Source organism: Balaenoptera borealis (genome assembly GCF_965194805.1).
Source record: "Balaenoptera borealis genome assembly, chromosome: X".
Lineage (NCBI taxonomy): Eukaryota > Metazoa > Chordata > Mammalia > Artiodactyla > Balaenopteridae > Balaenoptera > Balaenoptera borealis.
The window spans coordinates 111,546,219-111,565,255 of NC_138881.1; the positions used below are offsets into that span (position 1 = coordinate 111,546,219).

General features: G+C 41.7%; 1 protein-coding gene and 1 pseudogene across 2 annotated transcripts in view; one reads left to right on the top strand and one right to left on the bottom strand.

Moving 5' to 3' along the window:
• Window positions 1-19,037, top strand: part of LOC309621046 (cytochrome c oxidase subunit 7B, mitochondrial pseudogene) — a 576,424-nt pseudogene that overhangs the window by 253,522 nt on the left and 303,865 nt on the right. The gene's annotated exons all lie outside the window — the stretch shown is intronic.
• GPC4 (glypican 4) overlaps window positions 1-19,037 on the bottom strand; it is a 109,319-nt gene that overhangs the window by 19,293 nt on the left and 70,989 nt on the right. Inside the window, exons 2-3 of the mRNA XM_082377896.1 lie at window positions 17,088-17,246; window positions 3,123-3,514 (exon numbers count right to left, since the gene is read on the bottom strand). Coding sequence (XP_082234022.1) covers window positions 3,123-3,514; window positions 17,088-17,246 — 551 coding nt within the window. The remainder of the gene's footprint in view (window positions 1-3,122; window positions 3,515-17,087; window positions 17,247-19,037) is intronic.

Below are 19,037 nucleotides of genomic sequence, written 5' to 3' on the forward strand. Positions count from 1 at the left end.
TGTGTAATGAGAAACTGTACACGAGAAACTAACACAATATTGTAAATCAACTATAATAAAAAAAATTTTTTAAAGTCATAACAGTATTTTCCACTAAACAATTGGCAAGTAATGTTTTACTGAAAGTAAATTGAGCCCTATAGCTTGTATTCATTGTATTCTCATATAATGATACAAACATCTCTTAGGCAGACATGAGAATACAATGAATATAGAATAGGGATCATTTCTCCAAAAATTTAGGGTCATATTTGGAAATTAACTTTCTCAAACAACTTGACAAAACTAAGGTACACAGAAATGTCTTTCCTGCTTTAAAAAAATTCATACCAAAAGCAACATTGGAAATTGTGATTATTTCCTTTTGGGTCACATACTGTTTATTGCACAGGTAAGTAAGGGTGAACAGTCAATCTTATTGATTTCCCACCAATCTTACTGGTGGTGAACCAATCTTATTGGTTCTCAGTTAATTCTGGGAACCATGTCAAGAAGAATGCAATACTGGGAAGCCTCGAGTGTTTATTTACCCTGGGAGGTGGCATGACGTGGACTAGACTTCTAGCCGTCAATCTTTTAACCTGCTTCCTTGGTTCGACCACCACCTTCCCCCTCAAGTTAGGGGTTCTGGAATCTCAGTTCTCTAAAGGGGCCCCAACGGGGCTAAGAGAGGCTAACACCACCGCAGGCTTGTGTCAGCCTGGTCCTTTTTCCCAGGAATCAACTCAGAGGGGGGGATGGTTAATGTAAAGAAACCACTTTCAGACACTTGCAAAGGGTGTTCTAGTCCTTGCTTTTCTCTTTGGCACACACATGCACACGCACATAGACGTTCAAAACCACATGGCATGCATGGACTTCCCTGGTGGCACAGTGGTTAAGAATCCTCCTGCCAATGCAGGGGACGTGGGTTCGATCCCTGGTCCGGGAAGATCCCACATGTCGCAGAGCAACTAAGCCCGTGCACCACAACTACTGAGCCTGTGCTCTAGAGCCTGCGAGCCACAAGTACTGAGCCAGTGCGTCGCAACTACTGAAGCCTGTGCACCTAGAGCATGTGCTCCGCAACAAGAGAAGCCACCGCAATGAGAAGCCCACGCACCGCAACGAAGAGTAGCCCCCACTCGCCACAACTAGAGAAAGCCCGCGCGCAGCAACGAAGACCCAATGCAGCCCCCCCCCCAAAAAAAACAAAAACAAAAACACAGCAGCACCTTTCTGCCTATTCAGCTTAGGATAAATGCGAGGAATTGCTGAAGGAGGGCAGATGTGTTAGGGGAACTACTATGTAATTAACTTTGATCTGGATTAACTGTGCATTGTTTAGGGACTCTGACACGAGCATCTCCAAGATTAATAATGGTTGCAGAGGCGGGGGCAGCAGTTCAGGATTCAGACTATTCCTTTAATTATACCCATCATCTCCCTACTTGCTCCCACCCACAGCTCATATGCCCCAACAATTTTTTTTTTTGCAATTTATGATGAAAATATCAGGAGGAAAAGGAGTGAACAAAAATGTACTGTAAGGAATTGTTTCCTGATGGCTTATGGCTGGGAAATGGGAACACACACACAAGTGTAATAATGGAATGCAACCAACCAACTAACACTAACATCCCCCAGTGCTAACGTGCAACAGCCAATAAGCACCTAATTTTTAAAATACACTATTCTTTATCTTCACTCTGGTAAACGTAAGGTTCCTCGCTAGGGGGACCATGAATCCTGGTCTGCCCGTGTTATCTGGGTATAATTGTTTTTAAGCACCTCCTGGTTTGGACAATAAATTATATGGCTACCCTAGCTCTGAATGAACTCTCTAAGAAGCCACTGGATTTATATTTTACTGTTAGTATCGTTGTCTAGTTTCTATTTTGACCACTCCTCCAGTCCTCAGAACAACCAAATGGGCTAAAATTTGGCTTTTCCTTTGAGGGCCTAAAGGTAACAGCACTAAGATCAGTCCTGCAAAGATAACTTTGCTCCAGAATATTCTATTTCTTCACTGGCATTGAGTCACAGAGGGGTAGAGGTGGAAAGGCCTTCAAAAGGTTTTCAAATTTCATCTTTTTTGGGGGGTGGGGGGGAGTGAAGGAGCCATAGAATCTTTTCCCCCTTGAAATCATGTTCAAAACCCTACTACATACAACTGAGGAAAGCAAAGCTTCCCTGGTGCAGTCAGGAGATAAAGGCACAGATGCAGAGTCTCGCCCACTAGAAGAACCCTGTGTCTCCCTTGTCTCTCCTCAAGGAGGCCCCTGGGGTACCTCCTTAGCTGGCTCCAAAGAACAGTCTGAAAAATACTGGTCTGGTCCAATTCCTCTAATTTACAAATGAGGAATGTGTGGCTCATTTCATTTGCTCTTTCCTGCTAGTACAATTCCATTCTCTTTCCTGGTAATTCTATAAACAAAGCCATTAAGTCAAGAGCAGGTGGTCCACGTTAATTGTCATAGAAAGGTCTGTCTTCTAAAGGGCTCTGAGTATACCTTATAACAAGGAAACATATAGTAATGGATGTGAAATTCTTTTCTAGACTTTAACTAGCAGGCTCAAACATAGTCACTCAAAACAACCAAATGTGGAGTCTATCTGTATATGTTTCTTTCTCTGAAGGAGAAGCAGAATAGGTGCTGAAAAGAATATGGAGGTATTAAATCCATTTTTTGCAAGTTTTTTTGTTTGTTTGTTTTTGTGGCTGCTCGGCATGTGGGATCTTAGTTCCCCGACCAGGGATCAAACCCTCGCCCCTTGCAGTGGAAGCTCGGAGTCTTAACCACTGGACGGCCAGGGTAGTCCCTAAATCCATTTTTAAAATTAAGGTTCCAAAGTGAACACGTATCCTGCTTCTAAGAATAGCTACCAAAGAAACCACAGGAAAGAATGATGTTGATACGTGAAGATGTTCATCGCTGTATTGTTTATAGCCACATGATGCACATGTATCAGGACGAAGTGTAGGAGACAAGAGGGGAGAGAAAGACGAGAAAAGAACAGAAGAAAAAGACAATTACTGTTGAGACGATGGAATTCTACTGACTTATTTTTCCACATCTCCCAAACTTTCTTTTAACGTGAAACAAAAGAAAACAATAACACAGAATGCAAACAGCGCTTACCACCGAGACTTTGCTCACTACATCTCTTGCAACTGCTAAGCCCTGAGCAAAAGTGCGGGCTGCTACAAATGCACGAGTGACCTGGAGCTTCAGTTTCCGAGGGACGTCTCCAAAGGGCTTCAGCTGCTCCGTGTACTTGCTCACGCACTCCAGATAGTCGTCTGTGAAGTGGTACTGGGAGTTCACCAGGCGGAACATCCGCTCCAGGAGGCGGGCCCAGAAGTCATTCAGCATTTCTTCCAGGTTCACATTTCCCGCCACATAGTAGCGCTTCAACTCTTCGAAGAGATCTTTAAATAGCTCGGAATTTTGCATGTACAAGTGACCATATGTCTTCACAAACATGTCATTCAGGGATTTCTCCGCATTTTCAAGTAGTTCTTTGAAGAACTCTAAAAACAAAACCAAAAAAGAAAGGGTTCTCAGTAATTAAATAACAAAGTGCTTGCTTTTCAGGTAAATCTGAAAACTGGAAAAAAAAATCCTGAAATTAAATTGGAAAACATGCTTGTATATAGGGTGGATTTCTTTGGGGGAATTTGGCATCTCTGATCGTTTGTCAATGAAAGGAAACCTATGTCACAAAGTCACGTGTGTCTACGTCTAAGAGGGAAAAAAATGAAACTTTAAATGGACAACTTCTCAGGACTCCCTCGCTTCCTCCTTTTCTCATTTAGTCACAAGGTAAATAAAGAACTGGATAAAAATGGATACATTAAAAAAAAATGGATACATAAAGTCTAAAACATGAGGTTTCCCAGAACTTTTTACTGTAAGAATCTAAACCAAAGTGGATAATGCCTCCTCACTGTAACCTGACACCAGGACAGGTGTTTTCAAGACATGCTGTTTACTTAGACATGATTTTTTTTTCCTTTTCTCCTCCTTACATCTACATGACATATAAGAAAACTGCCTGGGAAATGCTTGAGGCCAAGAAACAGAATGAAACACGCCACATAAGCAGGAAAAGAACTTCTCAGGTGTTCCCGGTGACATTAGTATAAAGAGGGATATCCAAGGTGACCTCGGGTTCCTAAAGGATTCATACAGTAAGACCATGAGATTAAGATAACATGGAAAAATAACTGGGAAAAAAAAAAGAATACCTGTGTTTTTTGGGTTTTTTTCAGATTTACTTTTTGGGCACCGCATACCCACACAGCCTAAATGTTAAAGACTTTAATCTCTTAAATACAAATGTCAAATGAATTTCTCCTGAAGCTTTTCTCAGGAAGTTCCCTGAAGAGAGGAGCTAACAATCTATCTGCAACATTAATCATTCTTAAAGACTCTATGTCTGGTATAAAAATAAACACCTCATGGTATCAAGTTTATAAGCAGGAAATGTAATAAATACCAAAGCAAAATATAAGGACCACATCAAGAAAGAAGCTGCCTCCAAGTGAACATGGAACAGAAAGGAAAATAAGACAACTCCTTCAAAGCCAGAAGAACATTAGTGATCTTCTCAAAATGCAATAGCGCTACAAAACCATTCTCTACCGTTTGCCTTTTATTTCCTGGGTTTTCTTCAGTGAGAGAAAGGGAAATCCCCATTACAACTGCACAGCCTGGCATTTTTACCAAAGTTCTCTCCCTGGAAGGAGGCCAGAAAGTACATAAGGAGCTAGGGGAATGATAATGAAAAGAGTTAGTCAAATCAGGTAGCCGGGAAGGCCGCCTCTGATTCTCTCCAAACCCCAAGTGGTTCTCGAGTGTGCTTCCATGGGCACACACCATCACCAGCGGGACACAAGTTCTTGGACCCCACCTTAAACCTACTGGATCAGAAACTCTGGAGGGCGGGACCCAGCCATCTGGCACTCTGCTATACCCCAAAGTTTGAGAAGCAAGACTCTAGCCAATGAAACTTCTCCCATTTTGCCTCTCACTAGCAATCAGCACCAACCTGGGAACTGTGCTCAACGTGAAGCATTCAGGGTAAGGGTTAATGTTTTAATTAGAGGAAAATATATTTCCAGTAAATTAGGTTTAAAATTTTTTGTTGCATTCTTGGGTGTCATTTCTTAAAGAGGTTTTGGGGATGGATTTTCTTGTGTGGAAGTATCTCTCAACTGAGAGTCGAGATGCAGGCAGCACTTTTCTAGACTTCAAAGTTGTGGAATCTTAGGGTGAGAAAAGACCTTAAATGTCATCTGGTCCACTTCCCGTACCGTCCTTGAATCACTAGCGGCCTTGCCAAGTGGTGCTGGCTTTCACATACTGGAAAAATAAAGCCTGGTTATTGAGATCAGTGTGGAAGCCTTGTGTCAATCCAGTGCTACTAATATTTCACCATCCAAAAGAGCGCATTCCAAAGGCAACCATAGGTCCTTCCTTAGATTGGATTTTTACTATATTGCTCATAAAATTGGCACACATCATTTAGTGTAGAAACAGGATGTTGAGAATTATTTGACTTGTGCTTTCATGACTCATTAAATAAGTAATTCTGAATACTCACTTGCGTTTCTAATGAATGCTGGTTTTAAGGGTTGGGGCAGAGTGGCATGTCGAGCTCAGTTTTAACTGAAAAACACTATGAAATGTCACTACTTTTTTAGGCTTAAAAGTGTTCCAGGTCAAAGAAACGCTAAGACACTGAACATTTTATGGAAAAAAATAAAACATTCTTAGAGATCCTCATTCAGGTCAACAGCCTATGGGTCGGTGTAGTTATTTATAATACAGCTACTTCAAAGTACAAGAGCAATGATCCAACGAAGAACAGGACTGATTTTAACCCAGCATGCCCTCTGTCCAATATCACAATGGACCTTACTTTATTTCCTGGGACTCAAATTCTGCTAGGAAGGTCGTGTGTGTGTGTGTGTGTGTGTGTGATGTTAGCTTATATTTTCAGAGTTTAGTTTGGTGCTGTATACATATTAAACTCTAATTCATTTAATCATCCAGAAAATTGATTTCCTTTCCTTCACATTTTAAAAGATTCTTTAGTGTGGCCGTGTAAGTTGCAAATATAATTCCACTGAGTAGATTATATATAGAAATTCTACAAAACTGATATAAGGAGTTAAAATCTGCTAATTTGATCTCTCCAAATAGCTATGTAATTTGACAAGTATGTACTAAGTGGTTGGTATGGGCTCAAATCAAAGCACACAGCTTTGCCATGCATCTTAACCTTCCTGCCCAATGAGACTGTAATGAAAATTTCTAGAACGATGAATTTTCTCCATCCAATTCACCTTTACTATACCCGCCACTTTCCACACATGGTTTTATGGAGGCACCAGAGATTTTTAAACCGTCTATAAAATCCTTAATCTTTCATTTCATACAGCAAGTTTTTTTTTTAATATTCATCTATTTCACCTGCGAAGTCAACAGAACAAAAGTCAAGCGAACCAAAAGACCCAAACTCATTTCTCCTTAGACGTGTTCTTACTGGCCCTGGTAAATGGGGCTATTCTACCTATGCTTTTTGTCTCAAAGAGATCTTTTAAGGGTGGCAGACATAATTTAAATGCTAAAATCCATACCAATTAGGTACCATATCAATCAAAGCATAATAATTTGCTGTAAGAAAAAAGGGGGGAAAAACTTTTACATCTATTTCTCCTATCAAACTAGCCGCTCTCATATGTTCTTGTAGATTCCTTAACCTCTCCACCTCCCCACCCTTCTTCCCACATTTCCTTCTACAATGGGGGATAGAACACAAATTAGACATTCAGGATCTGGTCCCCAGTCACCAAGAGCAACTTCATTCATTGCTGCAAAGCTCATCTCCACTTTTCCCCCCATTATTTAGAACTCAGAATCAGATCTTAACTGCTGAACAAAAACTGTGCAGGTCTGAGACACCTAGCAATCATCCCATTGTAAACATTATGCCTGAAGCCAATTATAAGACACTTGGTGGCTAAGAGAGAACCAGCCAGGAGCAGTGTAAACCAGAGTTCCACCAGGATCAGAAGCTGACTTAATTGGAATTCAGATCTCCCTTGCAGCAACTGCTTGTATTCATGAAAAATGCTGCTCAGAGAGTCTGAAAGAAGAGTGAGAGAGGAGACAGTTCATAAGCATTTTAAATATGGTGTCTGTGAGCAGGGTTTATTTCTCCTTCAATTTTCAGTTCGGGGGCTTAAGGATTTATGTTCCAAGGATGAAGCAACTGCTACGCCTAGGACTCATGAATGACCACAACATAGGAGTGGAAATAAACAGTTTAACGTGCTAGGATCTAAAGCAGCATGACACAGTGGGAAAAGCATGGGCCCTCTCATTTATGAGCTGTGTGACCTTGACGGGACAGAAGATCTAAACTCTCTGAGCCTCTGTTGCTTCTTCTTCCATAAAATGGGGCTATTACTGCTCACCTCATATGGATAATGGCTAGCACACAATAGCTGCTCAATGAATGGACACTATTCATAATATGTGAAATGATGTTACTGTCACCTTCAGAGTTTCCTTATATCTACAATTATTGAAAAAGAAAAAAAAACCTTTCAAGGCTGGTTTTTATTTTTCTTGGCAGAGTCAAATATTATCCATCTGGGGGGAATATAAATTAAGCCAAAGCTGCTGGAGAATGGTTAAGAAGACCCAAGGCCTTATAAAACTGGGAACAATTCAGCCAAAGGAAATGCTTAATGGCTCTAGCTTCCAATTCTGTGAAACGTCCCAGACATCTACGAGGGTGGAGCAACTCCTGAGTGAAAAACACGGGATGAAGAAATCCAGGGAAGAGATTTTACATGATATTACAACACAGAGTATCATACACAGCACGCGTATATACAAAAAGATCGAGGCAAAGAATCAGGGAAAGGAAAATTGAGAATTAAGCTGCAGGTCAATGCCCCACCCTCCCCATGTATTTCATCTGCATCCTACCAGAAGCACCTCAATGCAAGGGTTGAGCTAGGAGACTGGGAGATTGGGAGTGTTTTCTGGCTCTAACATCTGATTATTCTTAATGTCAGTAGTACCAATTTAACATGGAAAAAACTACTAGAGAGAAAAGGCAAAACCTTTCCATATAAAAGTTTTCTATGTAAGTATCCTGTCTTTCACAAAAAGAAGAACATCATGTACTTCTGGAACTTCTATCCCCCGCCACTCATCTTGCATCAAATAAACATTCAAAATTCTTGAAACAGGTCAAAAGACCCCCAGTTCTGCTATTAAATGCCATTAGCTACTACTTTATAAACAATCGACTGGCTATTGATTAATGTGCTAGAATGCATTCTAGAATTAACCTGTGATCTGAAGAGACTGGAAGCCCTTTCTATTCAATCCATTTGCTTGGTGCTATAAATTACCCCCTTGTATTTATATTATTAGGAAGCTGCCTTTTACATATAAGAATTAATTTCCTCTTTAATGTGAAGGCTGTATTTCACAGCCCTGGTGTAGCGTGCAAACAGTTAAGTCACCACATCCACAAAATTCCTGAGAAAGAAGTCTCCTGGTACATGCTACAAATCATAGTTCTCACACTGTTAAGAAAACTCAGAGTTATAGCCATCCATTCTTTCACCCAAGATCAAGTACTTGATGAAGAACAGCTAACATAAGCACCTACAAATGGAAGGGGGGAAAAAAAGGAAATTAAGCAAGCATTTTACTGACTGAAACCAAAGACTATCTCCTCCTCTGTCTTGCTTTTTTGGTCAAGTCTGTGTTAAGTCTCTAACAGGCACATTCCTCAGGAGTGCCTGCGAGGGAGGGCATGGTGTACTAAAAGGACGTGTACTTGACTAACAATCATCAGCTGTAGCCCAACAATGGTCCTCTCCTAGGAGGAGCAGGCCATTGCCAGCTGAGGCCCTTATTAGGGGCTGTTAGCATATGAAAGGGGGCTAGGGGACCCTGCCACTGTAGGAGCAGCCCTTTCTTCCCAAGGTTACTTCTAGTAGTTAATGCATTTTGAATGCTAATTCTCTCTCCGGACTAACTTGGCCACGGACACACGGTCAGTACGGTAAGGTCCCTTCCCCTGGACCGCATTCCATTTCTAGCAATGGTACTCCCAGCACCAGCTAGCCAAGTCTCTTTAGCACAGCCGAATTCCTTCTCACTGAGAAGGGCCCATGAGGGCATGTTTAAGAAAGCTCTGAGGGAACTTTCCTGGTGGTCCAGTGGTTAAGACTCCACGCTTCCACCTCAGGGGGCATGGGTTCGATCCCTGATCAGGGGAACTAAGATCCCACATGCCACGTGGCCAGCCAAAAAAAAAGAAGAAAAGAATGCTCCAAGGCTGAAGGAGTGTTCCAAGTGCTGCATATACTAACCTCCACGTGGACCTATTGTATGACCTCATACACAAACCTCATAATACAGTCTACCTGCTCATGATCTAATATCAAGAGAAAAATCAGGATGCAAAATGCCACAATCGGTTATGATTCTGATTTGTATGTATGTATATACATTGTCTACCTGACCAAAAAAAGATGAGGTGCACACAGTGGTGTTGGATGGGTGTTAGGGAATCGGCGTGATTTTTTTCAATGTTTCTCAATTTAGTTCACCCCAATTTTGCAGTGACACAATTGGAAAAGTAATCTATCTCATGCTTTCGAAAATGACTTATTTCCCTTTATTCTATTCATCTGACTTAAATGCTGGAGGCTTCGACGCATTTTTTTCTACTTCTTCCAAACTGTCTACAGTGAGCACTGTAATACTGAAAAAAAAAAACCAAACATGGCAAAACACCACCAAAGCAGTTCTTACATTTTTCATTTAAAAATACCGTTTTTTCCTATAAAGTATTCCTTTCAAATTGCAGCAATTTGAAAAATATGGCAAGGTATGAAGAAAACAAAAATGCCCATAATCCCACCATTAAAAGAACAACAATGGTTTATTGAATTTCTTTCCTGCTTTTTCTGTGAAGGTATGTATTGTCACATGGTTGAGGTCATACTGTATTTATACCCTGTTCTCACGTAACACTGTATGCTTAGCAGTTCCGATGTGATTAAAAAGCCTTCAGAAACATCAGTTTTAACAACTGCATACTATGACACCATACGAACAGATCATAATGTAATCATTATGGGACATTTAGGATAATTTCCTATTTTTCATTATTACAAGTAATACTGTGATGAACATTCTTGTACATAAATCTGTATGCAGATCTTTCTTTCCTTGAGATCAAAACCTAGAAGTACAGTTACTGAGTCAAAGGATATGAATGAAGCTATTTGAAACCTCTGATACACTGCCAAACTGACCTCCAGAAAAGGTATGCCCATGTAACATTCCCTGCTCCAGTCTTCTGTATTCTGAAGAGCTTCAGATTCTTGAGGGGGGAGGGGGAGGGGGGAGGGGAGGGGGAGGGGAGGGGGAGGGGAGGGGGAGGGGGGAGAGAGAGAGAGAGACCGCGTGCAAAGAGCGCGCAATAGAGATGGGCCAGGACAATGAACAAGAAAGGCCTGACTGGCTTGGGAATTCTCTCAGTCAGAGTCACTGCTAGATCAAATAAGCCCTTTTCTTTGCTGGGACAGACAGACGCATGGAAAAAGGGTGAGCAGAGATGATCAACAAGGCTCTCAACTCCCAGGCTCAAAGCACAATGAACAAAAAAATAGATAAAAGCAATTCGGCTCAAGCTCTTCTGTGTATTTACTCGCCTCCAAACAGATCGGCTGCTTCTTGCTGACGCCACGCCTTCTTTAAGAAGCCACAGCTAATAGCAGAGGCCCAAAGAGAGTGTGCTCAGGGCCCCCTGGAAGCTGCACAAGCATTTTCAATGAGACGGCCAATGCTACAGCCACAACCGGCCACACCTGAGATAACAACTCAAAAGGCAGAAAACCTTTGTCAATACAGAAAAGTGTGTGTTTTATCTGAGCTCTTGATTTGATTCCATTAAGCTGGCAGTGGCTTGTTCTCATCACGCTTCACAGAGATTATCAAAGAATTAGCAAAAACACCCAGCGTTTTAGTCTCTTTTGCCTGGAAAGGAAAAAAAAAAAAAAAAAAGAAGGAAAATAGAACTGTAAAGCACAGAGCAGCAGTGCTTTCCAACCAAATCAAACACCCATAGTATGATCTGGAAGGAACACTGCGTTTGCAGGAAGGTCAGAGGCCTCATGTCTTTTTCTGTACTTTCGGGGCTACTCATCCTGCCTGCCGCACTGTAGCAGAGGTTTAAAAAAGCTACAAATTTTAAAAAGACATCTTAATGAATGAAATCTGAGGTAAGGATTAAAAAACAACTGTATGTTGTATGTACGTCACACATTTCTATGACACATTTATCTTGAGGATGTCGAAGACTTAAACTAAAGACCCGGGAGGTCTTCACGAGGTCAGTATGGCCGTGCAAAGGACAATAAGAAAACCATGCAGCTGAAAAATGCTTGCAGTCAGGGGTCAGGAAAATTCCAGAAACTTCAGCTTAGCCAACAGCCATGAAGCTTAGTTGGCTATATTTGTCTTTCATGGGCATGGGAATCCGAATGCCTTCAACTTGCTGAGTCTCCACACTGCTGAGCCTACTGGCCTAATGAGGTAATGGCCAGGATGAACCACGGAAAATTTTTAGTCACGGATTAAAACAGAAATTTGGCTCAATATGAAGAGTGGCCACCCTTTCCCTTAAGCTCTCCAGCCCCCTTGTTTTCTATCATTTCACAAAGGCAGGACATGAAGCACTCTTCAGATAGATGGGACAATTATTTCTTTTATGTGTGTTTTAAGCTAATTCAGAACATTTCTACTATTATTCGAGTTAACAAGCTTCAGGCTCATGGGAGGGTTTTCAAAGACCCAGTGAAAGTAGCGGAGGGTTAAGAAATGATAGGAGGAAAATAGAGGGGACCATGCAGACGCCTAATTAACATCTTGTAAGACCTTGCACTGAAGCAGCTGGTCTAGTCACATGTTGAGAAGAAGATTCACAGAATTTGTAGAATTGAAAGGGTCTTTGAGAGAGCACCCAGCTCAACCCCTTCATTTTATGGATGGGAAAACTGAGACCAGTTAATTGCCCCAGGTCACAGTGCGCTCACAGCAGAAACAGGCTGACAACTCAGTGGGCTCTGCCTCCCGGGCAAAGTTGCTACATTTGCTCCTACAATGGCAAATGAAAGTAGTCTTCCCAATGCACTAGCGTCAGACAACATCACTATTTTCTTAAAATTTCTTTTAGAACATGCAAAAACATCTAGCAAATAACTTGATTCTGGGAGTTTGCAAGCAATAATCTATCTTTGTAGTTGTTAACATCATTTTTGCTATGTAATTCAGAAATATATTTAACATGGCAGCTCTAATCTTTATCTATCTGGGTTGTTTGATTTCGCTCTGATTCTTTTAAAAACAACTAGTCTCTCACAAAATGCGACATTTTGGGCAGGGTCTTTATGTTGTGGTCCCCAAACACGGATTATGCCGCACTTCTATTGTTTCTATTCCTTTTGCCAAGCAATTCTTTCAAAGCCCCCTGAACGGAGTATCTGATTAGCATATTCATGAGACAACTGATTCAGCTATGTTAATTAGCAATTCTACTTCAAAAAAAAAAAAGAAAAATTCCCAAAACTGGCCAAGAGGGGGAGCAGCTAGCTCTGTCACTAAAGTTTTCTGACTATGTCTCTAGCCCAGGATAGTCGATTTCTGGTATTGAATATTCTAAGTCAAAGATTAGATGAAGAAGATTAACGTGTAAGAAAATAAAGAGGTGAGTCCTTAAACTCAGAGGCGCAGGTTTAAAATATGGGAAATCTGAGAATTGGGGGGCGGGGGGGGAGGTGCTGCCTAAGGAAGTTCTTCTGTACTTCAGCCAGGTCTGAAAACACACACACGTGCACAGAGTTTACAACTTAAAAACTGGTTTATACACTGTAGAGTCTCTTTAGAGGTGCAAACAATAGAAAATTACATGTGTAGAACAAAAAAGGACCTTAGAGATAAGTGGACTGACTCCAAAATGCCAGCGCTGGCGCTCAGACTGACCAGAGCTCATGGAGGCAGAATGATAATGGGATGCTTTCTGGTAAAAGAAGGCTAATGCCCTAAAAGCCTCGAAACCTTATTTTTATTTGAAAGTTTATTTAAAACAAACAAACAAACAAAAAACCTTGTTCCTGCCTTAGAAAGAAGTGGTATCTCATAAACATGACTGAAGTTTTGATGATAGATGAAGTTGCCTGAGCTCAGGATCACCACGTCAAAGTTATACTGTAAACTTGGAGATGGCAAAAAATGCTCCTCTGACGTACTTTGACCTCCTATGTTCCCATGTGTCCTTTGCTATTTCCTCAGTACTTATCCCCAGCCTTCCTTATGCCACCTTGCTGCCCCATTTTGGTTCTCCAGTCGCCATCTTGTTACTCTGCCTAACTTCCTCCCTTCCATTCACATCAATAACCCAGGGTTTGGCTTTTATACAAGCTTAGACAATTCTTTGACCAAAGCACTCCACCCTTGAATTTCTGAGAGTCACCACAGCCCCTATACAATTTCACTCAACATCGTCTTCAGGCCTTGTGGAGTACTGGCAGGTCATAATTGCCAACCTTAAAAATCAATCAATAGGGCTTCCCTGGTGGCGCAGTGGTTGAGAATCCGCCTGCCAATGCAGGAGACACGGGTTCGGGCCCTGGTCTGGGAAGATCCCACATGCCGCGGAGCAGCTGGGCCCGTGAGCCACAACTACTGAGCCTGCGCGTCTGGAGCCCGTGCTCCGCAACAAGAGAGGCCGCGATAGTGAGAGGCCCGCGCACCGCGATGAAGAGTGGCCCCCACTTGCCGCAACTGGAGAAAGCCCTCGCACAGAAACGAAGACCCAACACAGCCAGAAATATAAAATTAAATAAATAAAAAATTTTTAAAAAAATCAATCAATAAATGCAGCACCCACTTGAGGATTACAGTTTGTTGGACACCAATCAACTGAGATATTACCATATAAAAGCAGTTAATTGTCTCAGAAAGCCTAGCTTGGAGGAAATATGCAAAATATCCCAGCTCTGTTCTGATCTCCAGGCCAAACACATTTAGGCTACGACTCCTTCAAAAAAATTTAAATCTATGCTCCCTACCTTTATTGTCTGTGCCATTGTCTAATTTGAAGTCAGAAGAAACAAGCTGGGGTTTCATCATCATTTTTCATGGGCAGTTTTGAAACTGATAAACAGCGTTAAACACATTTATTGAAGGTGAAGGCTGGTAGGGAAGGGCAAGAGAAACTTTTTCTGTCCTTTTTTTCTTTAATTTTATTTTTTGGCTGCGCTGGGTCTTCTTTGCTGCATGTGGGCTTTCTCTAGTTGTGGCGAGCGGGGGCTACTCTTGGTTGCAGTGTGCGGGCTTCTCATTGCGGTGGCTTCTCTTGTTGCAGAGCATGGGCTCTATGTGCACGGGCTTCAGTAGTTGTGGCACACGGGCTTAGTTGCTCCGTGGCATGTGCGATCTTCCCGGACCAGGGCTCGAACCCGTGTCCCCTGCATTGGCAGGCAGGTTCTTAAGCACTGCACCAACAGGGAAGTCCCTTTCTGTCCTTTTTTAAAAAACGTATGTTAATACTTACTGATAAAACTTCTCTGTGTGGCTTTTTAAAAAGTACACACTGGAATCATATGAATAATGCTATAAAACCATGGGGAGTGAGAAGGGGAAAGAATAGTGAAACTACCAGGCCCACTGGCAAGAGAAATCACTAAATGTCTGTGCACTCCACACCTGGAGGAGACACGTCTAAGAAGAAATGGGGTGATTTGGAGGCAGTGACCTTGGAAGTTGGAAACTGCCTCATCTCCACTGTATCTTGCTACTGACAGGCTAGCCATTTCTAAAGAGCAGGAATTTTCCCTTCTAAGTCCCATTATTAAACCCCCAAGTGGTAATTTTTAAATATCAGCATCTCAAGTTTTCAAAGATGACTGTCTGATTATCTCTCTAAGTTTTCTCCTCAAAGGAAAAGAAATTGCTTCGGTTACTGTCTTGAATGAGAAATGCCATTGTCAAGAGAATACCATTCTTTTCAATAATCATACTGATAATTTAGTGGCCAAGAGACAGAGGTGGTCTAATGATGTCTTTTGCCAATAACACTCATCTTCACGTGGTGTTAACATAGTTAACAGCCTGTGCATTGGGGATTATAGAATAATAAACAGGATATATAGATACATAAATTATTTCCATCCATCCAGGGAAAGGAGATAAAGACTAAACACAACTCCACATACAAAGCATTGGGGGAAATGGGCACAATAAATGGTACACTACATGGAAAATTTTAGTTCAACTACATTACAAATTAAATATGCTTTTGTCAGGGCTTCCCTGGTGGCACAGTGGTTAAGAATCCGCCTGCCAACGCAGGGGACACGGGTTCGATCCCTGGTCCGGGAAGATCCCACATGCCGCGGAGCAACTAGACCCGTGAGCCACAACTACTGAGCCTGCGCTCTAGAGCCCGCGAGCCACAACTACTGAGCCCACGTGCCACAACTACTGAAGCCCGTGCACCTAGAGCCTGTGCTGCACAACAAGAGAAGCCACTGCAATGAGAAGCCCGCGCATCGCAACAAAGAGTAGCCCCCGCTCGCCACAACCAGAGAAAAGCCCGCGCGCAGCAATGAAGACCCAATGCGGCCAAAAATAAAATAAGGAAAATATAAATAAATAAATTTATAAAAAATATATATATATAAATATGCTTTTGTCGTCTAGCCTGGGAACCGACTAACACATTAAATCAGTTACCAGTTTCAAATAACGAATCTCAAAGGCAACATTTGAAATACAACCTGTTCTTTAGCTGGGGGCTGCCTTATCAGCTAGATCAAATCTAATTTAATCCCACTTCTCACCATGGTAATGAGCCCTTTGCAGAAATGCTCAAAGACATTTCACGTCTCAAAAATTTGCCTTGTACTTCTTCACCACACAGAATGTCAGGAAAAGCATGCTTCAAAGGTACTATGTAATTAGAATGGCCTTTACAACAGGTACAAAGGAAATCATTCCTATTAAAATTAAATTTACTTCATAACGACCTGCAGACTGAGTGAACAGCACCAGAGAAAGGAACCCTGAGGTGTTTGGACCCCATACTCTAGTTCTGAAAGTCTGTTATCTATTACATTGCTTCAGATACGATTGAAGTGCCTCTCTTCTGGCTCAGATCGTCTATTTCTTCACTCTGAAAAGAAAGTGTGCATGTGAAAATCTGTGTTTGGCAAAGGGGACTGAAATGGGTTTTCTTGTGGCTTTAACGTGGATTGACCAAAGCTTCAGCTAAAATGAGGCCAGGGATGGTGCTGAACTTAATGAAGACTGGAGCCCAGGAGCTACCTCTGGGTCACTGCTGCATGAGCTTTAATCCTGTGTTCTACAGGGCTTCTAGGAATTCTAGTTGGCTTTGAGGGATCCATTCTGAAATTTAATTTGAAGTCCAGCATCTGCAGAATCTCTGTGGTTATTTTGACTAAGTTTTCAGATGCCTGCTTTTTATTAGGAAGATTTTTCTTTAGTGACTTGTGTCAACAACACTATTGTGTGTTCACCCAAGAATATAAATGAAAGTATTTAAATTAAACTACTTTAATCTCTTTTTTGGCTCCTTGTGACCATATTTCCATAATGGCTACCATACCGTACAGATTCTAGTGTATCTGGAAGGATTCTAGCAATAAAGCTGTAAGGCTAACTTGCCCCTGGGGTCCAGCCAGGAGAGCCTCTTGGGAGAAAACTTGAACACTGAGAGAAGAAAGGCACTTGGGAAAAGCAACTGTACGAACTTCACTGGCAGCTCGTAGATGTGACTTGACTAAAAGGTGTAAGATGAATTCAAGGGAGTTCCCTGGTGGACCAGTGGTTAGGACTCGACGCTTTCACTGCTGTGGCCCAGGTTCAATCTCTGGTCAGGGAACTAAGATCCTGCTAGCCGCATGGCAAAAAGAAAAAAAAGAATTCAAGAACAAAGCAAATATCTACACTTACTTAGACCAAAGTTCCAATACATACCATCAAACTTCTTGTAACGGGACGCAAAGACAGCTTGCAAATGATTGCACTGTTCACTGACCACACTTTTGAAATCATCCTTACTTTGCAGGCTGTACTTCTCCTCCATCTCTTGGGAGCAGCAGGTATAACCCTGGGGACAAATCTTCAAATGATCACCTGGAAGATAAAATGTGGGACAATCAATCTCCATCATCATTCATCAAGTCCAAAACGGAAGAGTTTGATTTAGGTGCACATGCTTGGCTTCATTTCTCTCCGTGATGTTCCTGCAAAGGCCCAGGCATCATGCGTATCTAAGAAGTTTCATTATACTGAAAATATTGATTTCCTTCTTGGAAAAATAAGATAATGAAGCCATCTCCAAGAGACAAAAGAACTTTCTAATCAGGAAGATTGTTATCGTACAGGAGAAATCAGTGTGGCCAGTAAAGACAGTATCATTCAATATCAGTGGAAGGCTCGCATAAATTCTTCGAGATTTTATGCTAAATACTGTGCAAGTCATGCAAATGAGACATAGTTTTTCTAGCTTTGGGAGTTTACACTACAAGAGAGGGTACCGTTAATGAAGAATGATTTGTAAAATACGTGACAACAACCAAGAACTGAGCAAATATATAAGCAATTGATGTGGCAAACAGAGCAAAGGGATAAGTGCATTTCAAGGAGTTGTCAGCCAAGAGGAAAGAATGGAGTCCACGCTGGGATTTGAGTCTATGGTTAAGTCACAAAGGGGGATGTTAAATGATTCTCAGTTTTAAGATTTTCTTGTTCAGCATCTTCTGTACAGATGTTAGACACTATAATATTGACCTTTATGATTGTGTGAGGTGTAGCCACTTGTCCAAATACAGATGAATGGCTTGCAGTAAATGTCGCCTTTAGGTAGCCCTAAGGGCCAAGAAAATGTCAAAGACATGCACACCATCTGCCTCCCCTACACCAACGGCATTCTGTTTGTGGTTTGGACCTGAGGGTTTGGAGAGCTTCTGCCTTGTTCCTCCTCTGTCACAGACCAAAAATTGTGCTTTGAACAGACCACGCCTCTCCCTCATAATGACCAGATATGGCGCCACTCAAAAATAACCCCACCAGGTACTATCACGTTAGTCACACCAATATTCATTTGTGGGGTATAGGTGCCCTCGTATCATTTTCTACAGATGTTTATAAGGATTCACCTTCACTGTTCCTTCTGTTATTGCAGTTCATGTTCCATGACAGACAAAAGGGGTCTGAAAAGACCTAAGGTCTCAGGAACTCAGGAAGGCGTATACTGAAGGCATATGAACCTATCAATGGTAAGTGTGTATAATAAATCAAGGAAGGAGGAATGAAGAGCAAAATCTTTTTAACAACACTAATCATGGATATGAACTGGGCCCGGGAGCCGATGGCCATTGCTGCTTCCTGGCTGTGGGTGCTTAGAGGAAATAAGTCTTCACTTCGGACAGATACCAAAGTAGTTTTGTGGAGGGGGCGGATTTCAAATAACATGGTGTTGGCAATTTATTTGACGAACACTAGTACTGTCAACTGCACAGATGCAAATAATTACATAATCAGATATATTCCTGATCATTCTTCCTTCCTGGCAATTCAAAAGTAGGGAGAGTGTTATTGCCAGACAAAAACGGGTACGCAGCATTAAAGGACTTTTAAAGAAGGGGAGAAGGGAAACATTCTTCAAATAACTTCCTCATCCAGAAACAGCTAAATGCTTCATTTGGCATTTTTGAAACCCTTGGTCAACCGATAATTCTAACAAAGGCGGGGGGTGGTGGGGGAGGCACAGGGAAGAATGTGAAAGCGTTTAGAGCTGTGAGGTTGCCGAACATCTTAGATCTCATTAGTGGAAGAAGCTTAGTTTTCTGGAAACATCTTGTTACAACCAAAAACAAAACTGCCTCTTGACTGGCTCAACAAGTTCACAGCAGGCCTTTGGTA